Genomic DNA, 17,261 nt, shown 5'->3' on the forward strand with positions numbered 1-17,261 from the left:
TGTGGCCGAAACAGGAAAGTCACCGAATGTACAAATGCACCGAAATACTCCGACCCAAGTGGACCGGAGTTAACATGTTGAGATAGAGGATCAGAGTCTGCCAGATGGAGCATGTTTATAGTACGCCTGCTTCGTGGTGCGCGTCAGTTGATGCTTCATGGTTTTTGTTGTGTGCAACTGAATCACATCAAAGGGACACAATCCAATCTTCATTATTCAATGCTCTATCCAAACCTATTCAATTCACTGCCGTCTTATCGTATCGTAGTTGGGGATAACAGCGGCAATCTTGGTGTCTTCTCACCTGCCGCAATTTCCCTGCTACTAACAGGCAACAGTGTCCCCAGTTGTTGAGTTGACGGCCGACTTCTGTACAGCCATGTGGCAGCCACAACGACAGCTGCACCCATGGTGGCCTAGTCCATATAATCAGTATCAGCTCCATAAGTACATGATTCAGAAAAAGAAAACCCACATGAAGCGTCATCCTCTCCCCAAAAACCACCGCCGTCCCAGCATAACTAACCACAATACTCAAACTGGCGGCAAAGTTCTTGACCACATTGTCCGCATATGCAATGCAAACAGCCACAATCAAACCCCCAAGCGCCTGCAGACAGACCGTTGCCCACACCACGGCATTGTACCCGGCAAAGAATCCACCATTTTGCGCAATATTGGCTCCGTCATACCATATCACCCCAATAAACAGTGCAGGAAAGATGCTAAAAAAGGATAGCTGTATGTTTCTGATCCATATGGAGCTGGTGTTCGAACCTAGGGAATCCTTGAGGATCTTTTCGAAGTAGACGCATGTGAGGCCTGAAATGAGGGACGCTCCCACAACCGCGGCCAGGCCTTTCAGGGCATTGTGATGAACAGCAGGAGGTTGGGATGGGGAGGTGAATAAGGATGTGATCTTGTCTGTCCAGCTGGTGGCACTATTAACATCTGGTGTTGTTGGTGATAGTTGCACAAGGGCTACACCGAAGGTGAGGAGGAGAAGCCCCAGCCACTGACGCAGAGAAATGGTCCGGCCGAGAAGCAGGATACTGAAAAGGACCGTGGTGAGAATCTTGAGCTGGTATGTGACTTGGAAGGTGACGGCGTCGAGGTTGCTGATGGCCGTGTAGACAAGCGAGTTTTGAAGAGTGTAGAGGGCTGCGGGCACGATGAGCTTCCAACTATCTGGGGCAAAGATGGAGCGGTAGAGATGTTGAGTTATTGCTGCTGATGAAGATGAGGAATGAGAAGTAATAGTATCGTAGGTGGCGAGGAGTAATGAGGCTGATAGCTTGACAACTTCAACAACTAGAACGGCTGTTGATGTAAGATATCGGGGTCGTGATCCTGTTGGGCTGTTGCGGGAATGGTGCATGACCATGACCAGGGCCGAGTTCTGGAGGACCAGCTGTCGGTAATTAATCAGTCCCAGTGTCCGGTCGGAATGAAAATAATTGCACGAGACTTAGCTACCATCAACAGAGACAAACGTTGGACAGACGAAAGCCATTGACGCGAGTGTGAATGTGTTGTGGTGGTGGTACTGGACCCCCCCGCTACGGCCCGCGCCGAAGAATCGGTGCTGTGGTGGACTTTTGCATCGCCAAGCATGGCAAAAGATGGGACTGCTCCAGGGTCCAAAAAGTTTATCTCAACCTCGGTCGGTTGACTGAATCAACAAAACATCCAACTGGACTTCAACGGGACGACACAAACGAAGAAGAGATATGCGTTCTTTCTCGGGATGCCCGGCGGAGTGGCCAGCGGAGTGGCCCGCGTGACGCCTGCCGCAAACGTCCGTGGACAGCGAGGTGAGACAGAGCTCCAGCTGAAGGTGATACCGCTGACGGAACCCTTGCCAGCTGGTCGGGTACACAGTGTGCGACGACGATACCTCGCACGCCCTCCTCCTTCCGTCCCGATGCTACCTTATCTTTCTTTACCTGTACATACAAGACACTCACTTGTTCACCCGAGTCTTCTTGTGCTGCCAGCTCGGATGAACTGATTCTGTATTTCTGTCTTGTTTTCCTTCCACGATTCCTCAGCACCCCCCAATGCAGAAGCTGGCCGGGAAGCCTGCGCAACTGCTCGGCATGATCCCTCGTCGGGCTTCGCGCTGGCTTGTTCGGCTTGCCGTGCTCGCAGTGATTGTGCCGCTAATTCTCCAGTGGCTGGTCGCCTATGTCGTCGGGAGCGATGCCCGAATTCTTCCACCCGAGCTTCTTCTCGCCAGAAACCTCCTGCTCGTGACAGCCCACCCCGACGACGAGTGTCTATTCTTCTCTCCCAGCATTCTCGGAGCTCTTGATCGGAACAAGCGGGTGACTGGTGGATTGCTGGTCATGTCCACAGGTGTGTTTCTCCAGAAAGTCTCCGAACCTAGCCATTGAGGGGCCCCGGTGCTGACATACTGAACCCTGATATTGATAGGCAACAACTACGGCAAAGGAGACACCAGGAAAACTGAGCTCGCCGGCTCGTGTAAAGCACTCGGCATCTCGGCGGATCGCTGCGTTGCCCTTGACCATCCTGACCTCCAAGATAACCCCAGAGAGTGGTGGAACACTGAGCTCATCGAAGGGTTTGTGCATGAGCACGTGAGGAAATGGGACATTGATGCTGTTGGTGCCCGTTCTAGGCCCCGTGGCCCCCAAAAAAGCCAATCTCCCTTCTGATAGGGCTGACAGTGCAACCCTGCAGATCATCACATTCGACGAAGGTGGAGTGAGCGGACACATAAACCACAGAGCGGTCAGCGCCGCCGTCAGGTTAGTTTGTTTCTCCGTCACCCGAGCCCAACCCAATGGCCTTCGGACACATTCGCCCAGCGAGCTGTCAACTGACAAATGCGTCACAAAGTCACTACACTGCGACGAATCCCCAGTCGCCCATCGCGTACACGCTGACGACCACCTCTTTACTCCGAAAATACACCATCCTGGGCGACCTCCCCTACACAGTGCTGCCCTTTTTGTGGCGCATTATCGAGGCGCTATCCTACCCCGCCATCACAGCTGAAGTCCGTGAAGGCGGCACGGCCTTGGTTGCGAATACTTGGCACCGATATCTCTTGACCCGTCGTGCTTTTGCCCAGCACGACAGCCAGTACAGCTGGGATCGGCACTTGTACATGATTTTGAGCCGATATGTCTGGTTTAATGATCTGAAGAGGCTTCCCCACACGGCTGCTGACGAAGCATTCAGGACAGCCGTCAAGACCTAGAAACAAAGAAATTAGAAATACAACTGTGGCTTGGAAATGATTCGAATCGCGGGTGATGTGCCAAAACGAGTAAGACGCCCTGAAGATGCTAGAGCCATGCAAGGCAGCGGCATTAAGCTCTTAGCGCTGACTTGGCGTCCATCAGGCTGGAATCTGGCCATGCCAAACTGGTCGAGGGGCTCTCACCGATCCCTGCTTGGTATCAACCCAGCTTACACAGTATGAGCATCCTGCATTCGGTACATGCCAGGCCATCAGCCGCAAAGAAACGCTCCTTCCAATGATCTGTGTTTTCTTTGTTGGGCTGGGGTCACACCACGAACAAAGAAGGACCATTCGTGTGGCCCCCATGACATGGGATGGGATAGAATGGCGTCGACCGGGCCTTGAGCGGCGCCGAGAGTGACTCGAGTGGGGGGGTGCCCAGCTCCTCGGCGCCGTCTTGCTTCCCAGCCCACCACGTCTTTTGATCTTTTCGGTTTGCGTCTTTCTGTTTGCCATCTCTTGCTCGCTATACGGCACCAGACCCATCGACGAGCCACAATCATTACTCGAGTCGCCCATCGCCAGTCTCAGAGCCTGACACTGCCAGCGCGGGCCCTCGGTCTCCCCCGTTCTTCGGTCGACCGTTACGACAATCCGTTGCGAATGACAACAATCGCACAACACAAACGAAAGAAATGGGCCTCCTTCCTCTCCACCACACCCGCCACCACTCCACCCCTACTTCCAAAACTCCTCGGTCCTCCCGCACCTCCTCCCCTTCCACGCGGCGACGGTCTGGTATCATCCTCCAGAGGATAGCCTGCTTGCTTATCACTGTTGCGATAGTAGGGCTCTGGTGCGCAAGGGATCTGGTGTATGACTCGTACACGCTTGCTGCGCTGCCGCTGTTGAAATGGAGGCAGGGTGCCTCGAGTTTCTATCTCTCGGTGGAGAATGATGGGTTTGATGTAACGTTTGAGTCGTATGATGTTAATCAGACGTCGACCAGGGGAGAGGAAGGATATGAGGATAGGGTGCCGGGTATATTGCACCATATTGCCTTGGGGCCGCAGGAGAACCAGAAGGAGGGGTGGCAGGAGGCGAGGGAGAGGTGTGTGGAGTTGCATCCTGGGTGGGAGGCCATGTTGTGGACGGACGAGAAGGCTGATGAGCTGGTGAGGGAGCACTACCCTGAGATGCTGGGGCTGTGGGAGGGGGAAGAGGGGTACAGGTATGGTATTCAGAAGGTGGATGCGCTGAGGTATATGGTTTTGTATCGATATGGGGGTAGGTTTTCTATCTTCTCCGAGTTTGGAAGGTGGCGGCAAAAACTGACTGGTGTTTCACAGGTGTCATCTTGGATATGGACCTCCAATGCAAGCGCGCCCTCGGCCCTCTCCGCCGCTTCGACTTTGTCGCTCCCGCCGCAAACCCAACTGGCTTCTCGATCGGTTTCATGATGGCTGAGAAGGGCAACGAGTTTGTCGGAGAGCTGGTTGCCAACCTGAAGAGGTACAACAGGCACTGGCTCGGACTTCCCTATCCGACAGTCATGTTCTCGACTGGGTGTCACTACGCCTCCACTATTCATGCCTTCTTCCGCGGTGATCGCAGCAAGTTGAAGATCTTGGGCGGTACCAAGGACAACAAAAAGCTGCATATGCTGAGCGGACCTGTCAACACGCCCCTATTCAAGCATCTTGGAAGCTCGAGCTGGCACTCATATGATGCCGCTATGATTGTGAATTTGGGCAAGTCGGTGGGTGGATCACGCTGGAGGCTGCCCATTATGTTTCTGCTTGCTTGTGGGCTGTTTTTCTTGGTTATTAGGAGAATCAGGAGGAGGAGGAGGGTCGCGAGTCTGAAGGTGTAATGCAAAAGAGTGGAAGGGTGTATCATGACCTCTTTGGATATGGAATGTGAGGCTGGGTAATGACTGGAGTTACGGAGTTGGATAAGCATGCGGTTGTCACCTTGTGAGTCGTTGGGGTCTTGGGCTAATGATACCTACGGCATTTGTTGGATAGCAGATTAGCCATCGGCTGACATCTCTTTATTGTTATTAATACTTAATAAAAATACTCATCTCCTGAACATCATCACATGCGCCGGTGACAATAACTCGGGGCAACAAAGAAAGTTGTAATAATTGGTACGAATGAAATTAGATTGGTTCTTATCGATCCTGTCCCATGACTTTTGTCTAGGGCTTTTTGCGATGAAGGGCTCGGCCGTTGAGCAAGGTGTGCCAGGCCTTCAGGAATATTTCCTGGTTGCTTTACATCTGCTGGCTAGGTATGCTGTCCACGCTCCCCTTACCTCTTTTTGGAAGGGGCGGACATGCTTTCCAACATGTTGCTCAGAGTACGGATGTTCTTCTGAGACTTTTGAAAGTCGTACCTGGGCTTACCGTTGGGGGTAGAAACAGGAGGGAGGCTGGCAAGCATGTTGCCAAGCTTGCTGAGGTTCTGTCTGCCCTGCTGGACGTTGTACTTGGCAGGCTGGGGCCTGGGGCCATACGAAACCTGAGCGGGAGGCCCGGCCCAAAACTGACTCTGCTTCGTCGTGTTACTCCTCGAACACTTGGCTGAGTCCCGAGTTGGGTTGAGCAGGTTGCTGATGTTCATTCTGAAAGACATCTTTGGTTTTGGTGTTGGTAGGGACTGACTTGGTTGGGTATATATATATACATATATTCGTTGACAAATGGAATAGATGGTTGTGATTGATTGACTGAGGTGCGTTGGCCTGAAGAATTGAATTTGATGGTGAACTAGATGGCTCTATATATCTACTTCGAGTCACAAAGAAGCATGTCCCGTGGCGGTAGAGGATCGCTTGAACATAGGGAGTTGTTCTTAAAATTAGCGGTTACAACAAAGGAGCACTCCGCAAATAAGGGTTTTCTTTTTTTGCAAGGAAAGATATTGTAATCGTCAAGTAGGAAAGACAAAGGCACATTCTTCTCATAGTAACAAGTCTATTATCGGCATCAGTAACTTGCAAGGAACTGCATCTTAGCTGATCCTCAAGCTATGCTACCTGGTATTTGGACTGCATTTCCTTGGAAGAACGTTCGATCATGTCTAGGCCAACTTACAACCATGAGAGTCGTTGCACTTTTAATTTTAAAGCAAATACTTTATCGGCTTAGTTTCGATCATAGCTGCAGCTGTTGGATCCGCGGCCCGTACGTTCCATAGGCCGCCCCCCTTTTTACCCCTTTCAGTCCGGATGGTTCAACGTCCCTGCATCATGCTACATCTAGTACGGACCATGGATATGAATGGTAAGAATGCGGGGCACTGATACCCCCCAAGTCGCACACGAGGTGACACTGCAGGCTGTTGACGAACAAGCCCAGGGGATGCAGCTTATGATTTGACAGTTAGCAGTCATATTCTACCATCTCTTCCTTTGACATAGGTAAAAGCGAGCTGTCAGTGCAAGCGAACCAAGAAATATGGTTGGCTTGGAATTTAATGCAACCTCACATGATGGCTAACCGTTCTGTCGCGAGATGGGCGACTACTTGAAGCCTCATTCCCACACCGAGCGTTTCTCAGTCCCCCGTTCCACTGATTCAGTCGTACATCACCGCTGATGTCTGGTCGTTCCGGTTTGGCTACCCCAGTCCCTTCCAGATCAAGTCTCACTGCTTATCTATAAAACCTTCCTTGTCCTCATCATGGTTCCTGCATCTAATTAACCTCCTGTAATCATGCCCACAGCAGCTAACATGACCCGCCTTTTTGTCTCTGTACTTGCACTCTTTCTCGCCAGGTAGCATCCCCCTTCAAGAACTACATATTTCATCGCAGACTAATCTCGAGCAGCACCCTCGCAAATAAAATCTCCACACCACGCAGGGCCGGCTGCTCCTCATTCACCACCCGCTACAGCACCGTAACCGAGCACTTCCCAACCGCCACCATCACCCAAACAGACGACGGACACTCTCCGCCAACCACAATGGAGATGACCAGCCTACCTGACTCCTGCACATTCACCGGCACCCAGACTTTTTACTCCAGCAGCGGGTGCGATCTAACCTGCTCGACTGGCTTTTGTATCATTGATGGTAAATTTGCTATCTCTGCTGACCCGTTGAATGGAGAGTAGGTGTGCTGATAACAAGAAAATAGCTGCCGCCACCAGGTCATGCGGCTGTTCGAAGGTCGAGATTGAAACAGTGACGACGACGGTGTGCCCGACCAGGACGCCTTGCTATCAGTGTTATACCGGGTGGGGGACGTTCTTTTATGATTTGCCTTGTCCTACTTCTGTGCCGGTGCCTACTGGCTATGGGGTGTAAGATACGGGATGTGTATATAGAGAACAAAAAGGGGCAAGGGGTCGTTCTTGTGGGGATTGGAATCTAGAATGGTGCTGATGCTGTGTGGAGACGGGTAAAATAGGGGTAAATAGGGGCCAAGCTTACCCTGTCAATAGGTAGTCATCTTAGTGTTCTTTGCAAGCCGTCTTTTATTTTTTTTCACTACGCCACTGGTTTACAGAAAGCAAGGAACTACCACGGAAAGCTTAGGGATTGAATGAAAAGGGACGAGTCCGCTCAGACCTCCTATGGTGGCGCGCAACACCACTGACCTCGACATTGCGTCACCTACACGCCGTACTCTGGAAATGGCTTTCCTCCGATTTCTAGTCTTTACAGGAGACGGTTTCGGTCAAATAGACAGGGCATATGACCTGTGTCACAATCATTTGGCTTTACTTCACCACTCCAGCATAGGTACACCACCGACGCCAGCATGAACCGTGTCATCCTCCGCCCAGTTCAACGCAGCTTCATGGCCGGTACCGGCTGCATGCCTCCGCTGCTTCCTCCTATCCGTCCCGTTTCTGGTGTTTCCACCAAGAGACGCATGGCATTTGTCACTCGTAAACCAGGCTCAACCTACATTCCCAAATTCAGACCTGGAGATAACAAGTAGGTCATCACAGAGGTCAGGGCTGTTTCTTGAACAGGCAGGCACTGACCAGCTCTGCATTAGACTAACAACTCTAATCGGCGCCATCTTCGTGCTTGGCGGTATCTACGTCTTTCAGTCTGGACGTGGCTTTCCCAACGGGGATGTAGCGGAGAAGTACCTGCCAAAGGATGTTGGGAACCATCGACAGGGAACGGTGAACAAGGACTACAAGGCTTACAATGCTTGGGTCACTGAAGGGAAGAAGTCATCATCTGTTGGCAAAAGCTGAGGGTTTGTTAGTCTGTTATCATGTTGATTTTAAGCATTGTGAATAAAAAAAAGGCTCTGGCATTCTACACACATGTCGACAGAAACCCGCTAGCAAATCGGGCAAGTTTTGTTATATAGGTTCATGCTCCTGCCGGCGAATCTAGTATCAAATGTGAAATGTATCCAAGGTAGCTACTCTTAGAACAGGAAAGAAAGTAGGGCCGAGGCTAAGCTAGACCCGTGCGATCAATGTGAAAAAGAAATGCTGTCATTGTCTCCCACGCACCCCCACCCCTCCGTTCAGAATCGTCCAGATCCCGCCCTCACGCCCACCCGTTTGCTTGTCAAGACTGACTAGGGTGCTAGCCCTAGCAGAAACCGACATTGGGGAGGGTGTAGCCGTAGCTCACTGTCCCCTGGCCAAACGAGAACCAGCCTGGAGTCGTGGTTCCGCAGTGGCTAGTAGTTTGACCGAGAAAGTTGTGGATCTCATTGCGGCGGCAGGTCGTTCCTCTGTCTCCCTGGTAGTTGCAGCCATATGCAACGGCACCATTCACGCCTGCGTTGAATGTTAGTTGGAATGACACCACTTCGATTGATGAAAAGGATATTGTATTGACTTACTCGACCAAGCCCTCGGTGAGTTGAAAAACCAACCGTCGCCACAACCGTTGGCGAGCGCGTTGATAGCGTTCTGGCGGTTATTGGAATCAAGCCATCCGGCTCGGTTGTAGTCGCAGTGAGGGCCAAAACTGCCCTGGCGTTTGTGCAGCGAGGCCACTTCGGCAGGCGCGGTGATGTTCACATCTGCGACACGCTCAAAGGCGACTGATCCATCATCGGCCAGCTTTTCGATGTAGATACCATCTGGAAGTCCCTCAGGCAACCCAGCCTTAGCCACGTTACTGGCACTGGCCTCGGTGGGGAGAGCGAAGGCAGTGTTGAAAGCGGCCAAGGCGGCAAGAACAGAGGAGAATGAGGCCTTCATTTTGATGGAAAGGACTTGGTTGTTTGGTCGCCGAGAAGATTGCTGTTAGGCTGGTGGGGCGATGAGGTTGTAGGTGTTGTGAAGAAAGAAGAGCAGTTGAGAGAGACGGGACACGGGGCTCTTATACTTGGAGTTTCTGTTCTACGATGCAAGTTCAGCCTATCTACCATCTCTGAAATGGGAAGTCGTAAACGAACAAGGTGGGAACTGAGCCTTGTCGTTTCATTGATTCAATGATTTGTATAGTGGCTCCTAAAGCCGAGCATCTACAACAGCTCACCTACATGCCTAGTTGCTGACGAAAACGACTGACTGGAGTCAACATCATGATATCTCGCAAAGGTAGGGGAGCAAGTGGACCAGTGGTACAGCCTTGGCATCAGCATATAGTTACTCCAGTGAAAAGATTCAGCAGCTCGTAACTCTCTTTTTGTTCTATGCTGCAGGAACATCAGCACCAGGGTGGACTAAGCAAGGAGGTGGAGTCTGCATGATGACATAAGGGTCGAAAAGGGCTGTTCGTGAAGTGTCAGCTTGCCATCCCGGGCATGTACGCAAGACGCTAATCTCGTAACCGAGAGCTTCGAGATTGTAGCGAAGGGCGACGCTATGCACTTCGATTATAAATCCTAGACCCGCTTGATCAGTCAGGTTCTTACTCAGCGTCGTTGGGCAACCTTATGTAACCTCAGACTGACTGACTACCTAACCTAGGTAGTTCTTCAACAGCCGAGGCATGACCTGGCCCAGTGCCTCCCTGGCCCAGTAATCCTAGATTATCGAACTCTTACCCCTATTGGCACTTGCAGGATCAAATGAAGGCTCTCACGGGTCGCAAGTCCATCATGCAGACCGAGGGTTGTTGTTTGGGTCGCTAAATAATAGCCCTAGCTCTTCTTCGGACAACCGGTTCGGTCCATGCCATGGTTGTGACAAGGGCTGTAATATCAGGGCTTGGAACTTCATGGTTCAATTCAGGCTTTATAATCTTCAATGGCCTCGAAGAGCGTGATGAGTAAGAAGAACGTCTAGGAATACAAACAGATCTCAGAGACGCGTATTTATCCATCGTCAGGTGGTCCGTGCCCAGTGGCCTCGAGCCGCTGCCAAGTTCCTCAATATCTCAGGGGCCAGTGGGCTTCCTTTGATAACCGCCATGCCTTCAGATTGCCTGCCTCGCTTTCAACGAGAGGTTCACAACTTGCAGTTACCCCTTCTTGCGGTGGTATCGGCAGTGTTGCTGGCCGTGGTTGCGGGTGGTTGGCTTTTGCCGTGTGACAATGGTTGTACAGAAGGGAAGCCATATACTCTGGGAATAGAACTTGCAAGATCCATAGGGGTTTTGTTATCATTGTTCAGTGTATTCCGTGAACAACCCGAGTTCGTCAGCAACTTGGCCATTTCCCCGCTCAACTGTGCGTCTTGATCACCTCGACTGAAATAAAAGGCGGCATAATGCAAGGCGTTCCATCCATTGGAACCGACAGCGTTCACATCAACCCCACCTGCGATGATGCGGGCCGCAGCTCTCGGGCATAAGTTCATGACTGCATGATGAAGGGGTGTTCTCTGGTCTTTGTCTCGAAGATTCGGGTCGGCTCCATGACGGAGAAGATGGCCACACACTGTTTCAAGTACTTCGTCAAGGGAAGACTCTGCTAAACCCTGCGACCCATCTACACAGGCTTGAGGGTAACCGCCATGGTCGCAGTGCCCAACACTGTCTCGATGTGTTTTGGGGTCCCTGAAGAGCGTTGTATGCTGTGTAGGAAGGGCGTTGATCTCGGCAGCACGTGCCGTCAGTTTCATCAAGAGGGCGTCATAGTAAGGCCAGAACTCTTTCATCGTCTTCAAATTGTCGATGGCCGTTTGCAAAGCCCCGTCCCCGTACGACTTCACGAGGTGAACCACCAAGCGATCAATCATTTCGACACCGTCTCTCTCCAAGGTAGCCAAGCGTCCACCGTCGACGGTCTCGTTCTGGCGCTCAAGATCGGCGCCGGACTGTAAGAGTTCGTCCAACAACAATGAATCATGCGCCGCGCTCCTGTCAAATGCTGTTATCAGACCCCCTATGGGACTGGGGGCACCTCCCACGTCATCAGGGTGCACGCCTCTCTCCAATAAGGCAAGAACACCCGTAGCAAGACGATTTCGAATCATGTAGCCCAGGACAGTCTCTTCGTTCTTGCGCAATCTTCTCCATGCGTTGGACTGCGGATGCTGGAGCCTGTCGAGGAGCCGTGGATTCCACGCCTGATACATCTCAAAACCCTTAAAATAATCATCAAGAGCCCAGAGAGTGTGTAGGTGAATTATTTTGACTGTGGTGGTGAGCTCAGAGTGTTCAGGCAGGTCGAGTGCGTTGAGGCAACCTGTGACAAGCGCCATATATCCACGGCCTAGGGGGTTTTGCTGCAGCGAGCTGTCGAGCAGTCCGAAGCCCGGGCCTGTAAGGAAGAACTCCCTGACTGTTTCGTGAACATCCAGACTATCCTTTCGAGGGAAATCCAATGCTGATTCTGGAAGGCGTACTGCCAAAAACTAAGGAAGATTTCTCTCCCATTTTTACATTTACCACCCCCCATCTTCCAATGGCCTCAGGCGCATAAGCGCCAACAGAAAATAAAACTTGAAAATAAACGGGGCGTCAAAAATAAATTTCGGGATCCTAGTGCCAATGAGGCATACATGGAGAATGCATTCCCGAGAGGCGTGATAGTTAACTGCCCAATTCTATTCTTTTATCACTGGATAGGTACTAACTTTGCCAGCTCGTTTTCATGATCGTACTATGCTACCTTAAGTCACGCCTTTGCCGAAGATTTGGCTGAGTTTATTGATCCCTGCGGCACAGCTGAACTCCTCGACCTCGCCTCACCGCGTATTGGACAAATATAAGGTTGTTTACGTCCTCGAGCCCAGCCACAGATCCCAGATCCTCGAAACTCTGCCTCTCTAGACTTATCGACTCCTTGTGCATTTGATAAGGCGGTGACACTTACTGTGCGGCAACGAAGACCCCACACCCAAAAGGGCCACCAGGGGAAAACCAGTAAGATCTTATACGGACCAATTATATCCCTACCACAGTTAAACACCTCAAAGGGTGCAGGACCTCGGCTTAACACTAACCCACCAGTTCCAAATCTCTGTGGCAAGCTAGCTGGAGCGCGTGATAATACTACGCCTCCTTCGAACCACTGCTGGGCCCAATTGCTATTGCCACAAGCTTATTTTACGTTATCGACTAACCTGTCGTTTTGGAAGAAGCTGCAAACCATGATATTGCCAGCTAAACGTGGAAATATGCATCGTCTTGATGCAGGATTGAAATGCAAGAATTATTTGGTCTATAAATATACTCCACCCCTTTGGTGGTAAATAAGGAAAAAGAAATATAGGAGAAAGAAGATGAAGGTCGAAATGTCAAACATCTCGAGAAAATAAAAATATTATAACACGCCCTGAGTAACAACCAAGAACTATTTTGCATCCTTGCATAGCAGAAGCGCTTGCATGATATTCTGGTGGCAACCATAACACGTTCTGGTTATTGCAAGTAATCCAGCGGTAGTCTTGTCCTAAACCATACGAATAACACACCGGACTACTTAGCTGATTCGGACTTTCTATGGTAGTCGTGGCTATTTGGATACGCCCGATATTCGTATTAATGTAAGCGTTGGTATGGTCGAACGATAGATGGGTAGCAGCTGAATTAACATTTATCGTCTGTGTACAGGTCCCCGATGCCGCATCCCAGATCTTGATGGTGTTGTTGCTCGAGCTCGATGCCACGCGCTGGCCGTCCGGCGAGAACGCGACCGACAAGACCCAGTGGCTATGGCCCTCTAACGTCTGTGTACAGGTCCCCGATGCCGCATCCCAGATCTTGATGGTGTAGTCGCACGAGCCCGATGCCACGCGCTGGCCGTCCGGCGAGAACGCGACCGACTGGACCAAGCTGCCATGGCCCTCTAACGTCTGTGTACAGGTCCCCGATGCCGCATCCCAGATCTTGATGGTGTAGTCGCACGAGCCCGATGCCACGCGCTGGCCGTCCGGCGAGAACGCGACCGACTGGACCAAGCTGCCATGGCCCTCTAACGTCTGTGTACAGGTCCCCGATGCCGCATCCCAGATCTTGATGGTGTTGTCGTGCGAGCCCGATGCCACGCGCTGGCCGTCCGGCGAGAACGCGACCGACAAGACCCAGTCGCCATGGCCCTCTAACGTCTGTGTACAGGTCCCCGATGCCGCATCCCAGATCTTGATGGTGTTGTCGTGCGAGCCCGATGCCACGCGCTGGCCGTCCGGCGAGAACGCGACCGACCGGACCAAGCTGCCATGGCCCTCTAACGTCTGTGTACAGGTCCCCGATGCCGCATCCCAGATCTTGATGGTGTTGTCGTGCGGGCCCGATGCCAAGCGCTGGCCGTCCGGCGAGAACGCGACCGACTCGACCCAGCCGCCATGGCCCTCTAACGTCTGTGTGCAGGCATTCCATTCCGCTTCTACAGCTGATATTGTGCTAATCCAGCCAGGCTCTTCCTTCTTGAAGAATCTTTTTATTATACTGTTAGTCGGTGCAAATACAAGGGCTGATGCGTATGCTTGAAGAGGGGCTTTCTCAATTATCATCCTGTAGGACAGCGCAAACCGATATGCATCCCGGACGATAGCTATTAACCTCCCTCGAATGGTATGTCCCTATACTACTGTTAGACCAGCTTATAGCTTCTAGTGGTCTCATACTTACCAATAAGCTCTCTAACTGTCGTATGGCATCGATGCCCTCTGGTAAAGCTCGGAGTAGACTAAGAGCTTCAAGCCAGTAAAGATACTTCGATGTAAGGAATCTGTGGATATCCCCATCATCTTGTAAAAGATGAACCCATTTTGAGCTTGTGCTAGAGACTAAATCACGTAAATGATCAATCCAGTAGATGCATGAATATCGTATCGTTGCTAGCGGGTCCGGGTCTGGCACTCGGACGTTGTCAATCGAGAATCCCGGTGCATTTAAGCAGTATATGTCTCGTCGCAGCTTCTGAGACATAACATTCAGTGACCTCCAGAAGATGATATAGCTCACATCCTCCATCCCAGTAGGGAAAACCAGCTTGAAAGCTTCTTGAGAAGCTTTGTTGGAGGCTTTGTCCGAAGCCGTGCCGAGGAGAAAGTCCTTGGCCGATTGGTGGACGAAATAGACCGTTTGTTCTCGGATGATCAAGAACGAGCCGCAAAGCTTAACAATCTCTTCCAAGGACTCCGGATCATCGGAAACGTCATCCGGCATCTCAATAAGAGAGGCGAGTTCATCAAGGCTGATAGGTCGGCGAACGGCTGCGGCGACGGCAAGAATCTGCTTGCAAAGCTCTGCATCCTCGGAATGGCCAATCTGCTCCAGCATCCGCGCATATAAAGAGTCTAGTCCGCGCGGAAATGTCTGTAACTTTGCTAATATATGCCGCTTCTTAACCTTTGGATCCGCGAGCGCCTGGCAGACCAACGCCACCCACAGAAACGTGCCATTTGCGTGGGAGTGTAAGTAATCCTGAATCTTGCCTATCATGTTGGCATCGTATTTCGTTTTCGGTGCCAGTTGATCTACCCTGTTTTGGATAAATGCGTTGACAGCAGTAGAGATAGATTCGGCGTTGAGCTCGAGGCTTAGCCTCGCTTTCTGCGTGGCAGTTTCCAATTGCTCTTCGATATCCGGCCAATTGCGACTCGAGACGATCCACTTGATTGGGGAGGATGTGCATGAGGTCCGGGTGATCAGCTCGAGAAGCTGCGGCAAGTCTGTCACGCATTCATCAAGCGCGTCGATGATCAAATACGTCATTTTCAAGCCGGGATCTTGTAGAATGCTAGTAAAGATCTCACACAGGACAACCCATACGTTAGGATCCTCAAACATCTTTTTTCCTGCATGATCATAAGGTCGTCGTACGTGTGAGATGAGTGCTGGTTGTTGGCTGACAAGAAGGTAGACTAGACCGCGGAGGACGGCAGTGGCATTATTAATGCGCGAGTCGGTGGCTTGGCAAAAGAAGAAGGATAGAAGGCCAGGTGGTGTAGACTTTTTTAATTCGTCGATGATGCCGCAGAGCAACATAGTCTTGCCTTTGCCGGGGTCGCCTTTGATCCAGAGCAGCCGTTGATCGTCACCGTCGCGCCATTGTTGGAATTGGACGTTGCTGAGAACCCAACAGTAGGAGTCTTTCAGGAGACCGCCCTTGGCAGCTTCGATCCGCTTCTTATCGTGGCGAGAGTCGGTGACACGCAGGTCGGCCAGACAGCCGTCATCCTTCCCAATCTTCTCTCGCAATCGCTCAAGGGCCTTCTCTTTTCCTTCGCCGTATATAAGAGGCAGATGGACGTCGAAGATACCGAAAAGCGAGTATGCCATGTCTTCTTCACGTGTTGTATTGCGTTGCTTCATCCATGCCATCCGGTCATGGACACTGAAATCAGACAAAGGACTACCTCGGAGGGCCTCGAGGGGAATTCCCGTTACGTCGTGGATCATTCGCTCTAGAGAGTTCCTGTCTCCAATGCGCGCCTTCTCCCTTGAAAAGAATTCGACTGATGTCGGAGCAATAAGTTCTTGGAGGGTCCATCCTCGAGTAAACCATTTGCATTTCTGAAAAGCCCATTTCCAACTAGGATCGCCGTCAGCGTCTCGCTTGTATGATGAGACGTCTGTAAGATAGACATAGCACTTAGCCGCATCGCGATACCACCTGAACATAGAGTTGATCGCCTCCTGAAGCTCAGTGCTGTTGGACTTATCGATACAGCATGTGTCTACCCAGAAGAATTTCAGCCCGTCACGCCAAGCTTGATCTGCGCAAAACCGGATCTTGTTGTAGCCGAGTTTGCTTACGGCTCTGCCGTCCTTTAAATCTTTGTAGCTGACTTCCTCCTCATCGGGGCCCCATGTGTGTGAAAGAATCGCATATGGCGGAATCTTGTCGCTGGGCAGGTCCTTCGTCGGGCGGATCTCGCCGGCATCATCACGTTCCAGGAGACGCATGGTTCGGGACCGCCGAGGCTCGACCGGAAAGGTGAAAGGGCGGAGCGGTAGGTGCGATAGATAGACGAGGATATTTGCGATCTGCTGGAACAAAATAATTAGAAACTGAAGTAAATAGCGCGCCGCGATTGTCTGGTGTTGGAATTTATCTTACTGGGTAGTTATAGTGTATGAGGAAGACCCTTTGTAATGTGTTTAAGAACTATCGCGGGCTTCGACCGATCGTGATGAGGGGCGCGCAAGGGTAGAGTAGGAGAACGCAAGCTGTTCAGAGGTGTAGCTGCTGTTAGAGAGAGACACGGGACGGTTGACCATGGTATTGCGAGTCTCGGTGGGCTCGAAGCTTTGAAGTGATTGATGTTGCTATCGCAATCGGCTTTGGGCTTCCTCGACCCCTCGTGTTGGGCGTTGATGGATTGGCAGCTAGGCAGCGCACGCAAAAGCACGGGACGTCCCGAACCAATAAGAACTAATTATCTTGTGAAGGTAACTCGTTGAGAGAGCACCTTTGCCGTGCACCGGTTTGGCTACACCCTTTTACAACCCAGACTAACCTTTAGAGAATCACTCTTAGAGAGACTGGGCTCTGGAACCGCCACAATCTTGCAAGTACTACGAAGTACTATTACCCTTGAATTTATTTACAGATTTCAGTACTGCAAATTAAAATCCAAAGCTATCAAAACAAAAATACCAGAAGTTGCCTTCAACCTGTATCCCTTTCAGAGATTCTGTACAGGGGTTCGTCACACAGATAGAGAGCTGTATAGTTTATTCGAAGAGTTTGTCGGAGAGCCACCACTTTAAATG

The 17,261-nt window shown here is 51.2% G+C and overlaps 8 protein-coding genes across 8 annotated transcripts; 4 read left to right on the top strand and 4 right to left on the bottom strand.

The window, feature by feature from the left end:
• Positions 1 to 107: 107 nt before the first annotated feature.
• Positions 108 to 2,667, bottom strand: gms1_2 (UDP-galactose transporter Gms1). Its single transcript, XM_062893221.1, has 3 exons — positions 1,477 to 2,667; positions 476 to 1,411; positions 108 to 416 (listed from the first exon to the last, which is right to left on the bottom strand). Exons 1-3 carry the CDS (start codon positions 1,612 to 1,614, stop codon positions 255 to 257), a joined length of 1,236 nt encoding a protein of 411 aa, XP_062738923.1. The 5' UTR covers positions 1,615 to 2,667; the 3' UTR covers positions 108 to 254.
• Positions 1,758 to 3,229, top strand: QC762_703690 (uncharacterized protein; the record flags this gene model as incomplete). The annotated part of the gene is made up of 5 exons (XM_062893220.1): positions 1,758 to 1,814; positions 1,866 to 2,358; positions 2,437 to 2,627; positions 2,707 to 2,774; positions 2,866 to 3,229. Exons 2-5 carry the CDS (start codon positions 2,061 to 2,063, stop codon positions 3,227 to 3,229), a joined length of 921 nt encoding a protein of 306 aa, XP_062738924.1. The 5' UTR covers positions 1,758 to 1,814; positions 1,866 to 2,060.
• A 680-nt stretch (positions 3,230 to 3,909) lies between these two features.
• QC762_703680 (uncharacterized protein) lies at positions 3,910 to 5,313 on the top strand (the record flags this gene model as incomplete). The annotated part of the gene is made up of 2 exons (XM_062893219.1): positions 3,910 to 4,501; positions 4,564 to 5,313. 2 exons carry the CDS (start codon positions 3,910 to 3,912, stop codon positions 5,085 to 5,087), a joined length of 1,116 nt encoding a protein of 371 aa, XP_062738925.1. The 3' UTR covers positions 5,088 to 5,313.
• A 216-nt stretch (positions 5,314 to 5,529) lies between these two features.
• Positions 5,530 to 5,853, bottom strand: QC762_0105030 (uncharacterized protein; the record flags this gene model as incomplete). The annotated part of the gene is made up of 1 exon (XM_062884244.1): positions 5,530 to 5,853. One exon carries the CDS (start codon positions 5,851 to 5,853, stop codon positions 5,530 to 5,532), a length of 324 nt encoding a protein of 107 aa, XP_062738926.1.
• Positions 5,854 to 6,424: 571 nt separating this feature from the next.
• On the top strand, positions 6,425 to 7,529 carry QC762_0105040 (uncharacterized protein; the record flags this gene model as incomplete). The annotated part of the gene is made up of 4 exons (XM_062884245.1): positions 6,425 to 6,833; positions 6,946 to 6,997; positions 7,051 to 7,295; positions 7,360 to 7,529. Exons 1-4 carry the CDS (start codon positions 6,818 to 6,820, stop codon positions 7,527 to 7,529), a joined length of 483 nt encoding a protein of 160 aa, XP_062738927.1. The 5' UTR covers positions 6,425 to 6,817.
• Positions 7,530 to 7,986: 457 nt separating this feature from the next.
• QC762_703670 (uncharacterized protein) lies at positions 7,987 to 8,631 on the top strand (the record flags this gene model as incomplete). The annotated part of the gene is made up of 2 exons (XM_062893218.1): positions 7,987 to 8,165; positions 8,230 to 8,631. The coding sequence occupies 2 exons, from the start codon at positions 7,987 to 7,989 to the stop codon at positions 8,435 to 8,437; spliced, it is 387 nt and encodes a 128-aa protein (XP_062738928.1). The 3' UTR covers positions 8,438 to 8,631.
• A 123-nt stretch (positions 8,632 to 8,754) lies between these two features.
• On the bottom strand, positions 8,755 to 9,447 carry QC762_703665 (uncharacterized protein). The gene is made up of 2 exons (XM_062893217.1): positions 9,043 to 9,447; positions 8,755 to 8,977 (listed from the first exon to the last, which is right to left on the bottom strand). Exons 1-2 carry the CDS (start codon positions 9,404 to 9,406, stop codon positions 8,787 to 8,789), a joined length of 555 nt encoding a protein of 184 aa, XP_062738929.1. The 5' UTR covers positions 9,407 to 9,447; the 3' UTR covers positions 8,755 to 8,786.
• Positions 9,448 to 12,835: 3,388 nt separating this feature from the next.
• Positions 12,836 to 16,451, bottom strand: HNWD-pc18 (HNWD NOD-like receptor pc18; the record flags this gene model as incomplete). The annotated part of the gene is made up of 2 exons (XM_062884246.1): positions 12,836 to 14,119; positions 14,169 to 16,451. 2 exons carry the CDS (start codon positions 16,449 to 16,451, stop codon positions 12,836 to 12,838), a joined length of 3,567 nt encoding a protein of 1,188 aa, XP_062738930.1.
• Between the last annotated feature and the right edge of the window lie 810 nt (positions 16,452 to 17,261).

This window comes from Podospora pseudocomata, chromosome 7 (assembly GCF_035222375.1).
Source record: "Podospora pseudocomata strain CBS 415.72m chromosome 7, whole genome shotgun sequence".
Classification (NCBI taxonomy): domain Eukaryota; kingdom Fungi; phylum Ascomycota; class Sordariomycetes; order Sordariales; family Podosporaceae; genus Podospora; species Podospora pseudocomata.

Coding starts and splice junctions, on each gene's coding strand:
- gms1_2 (XM_062893221.1), bottom strand. CDS start 1,614: ATGCTTGGCGATGCAAAAGTCCACCACAGCACCGATTCTTCGGCGCGG. Junction 1,412..1,476: donor AACGTTTGTCTCTGTTGATG/GTAGCTAAGTCT, acceptor AATTACCGACAG/CTGGTCCTCCAGAACTCGGC. Junction 417..475: donor GGGAGAGGATGACGCTTCAT/GTGGGTTTTCTT, acceptor TATATGGACTAG/GCCACCATGGGTGCAGCTGT.
- QC762_703665 (XM_062893217.1), bottom strand. CDS start 9,406: ATGAAGGCCTCATTCTCCTCTGTTCTTGCCGCCTTGGCCGCTTTCAAC. Junction 8,978..9,042: donor CTCACCGAGGGCTTGGTCGA/GTAAGTCAATAC, acceptor CATTCAACGCAG/GCGTGAATGGTGCCGTTGCA.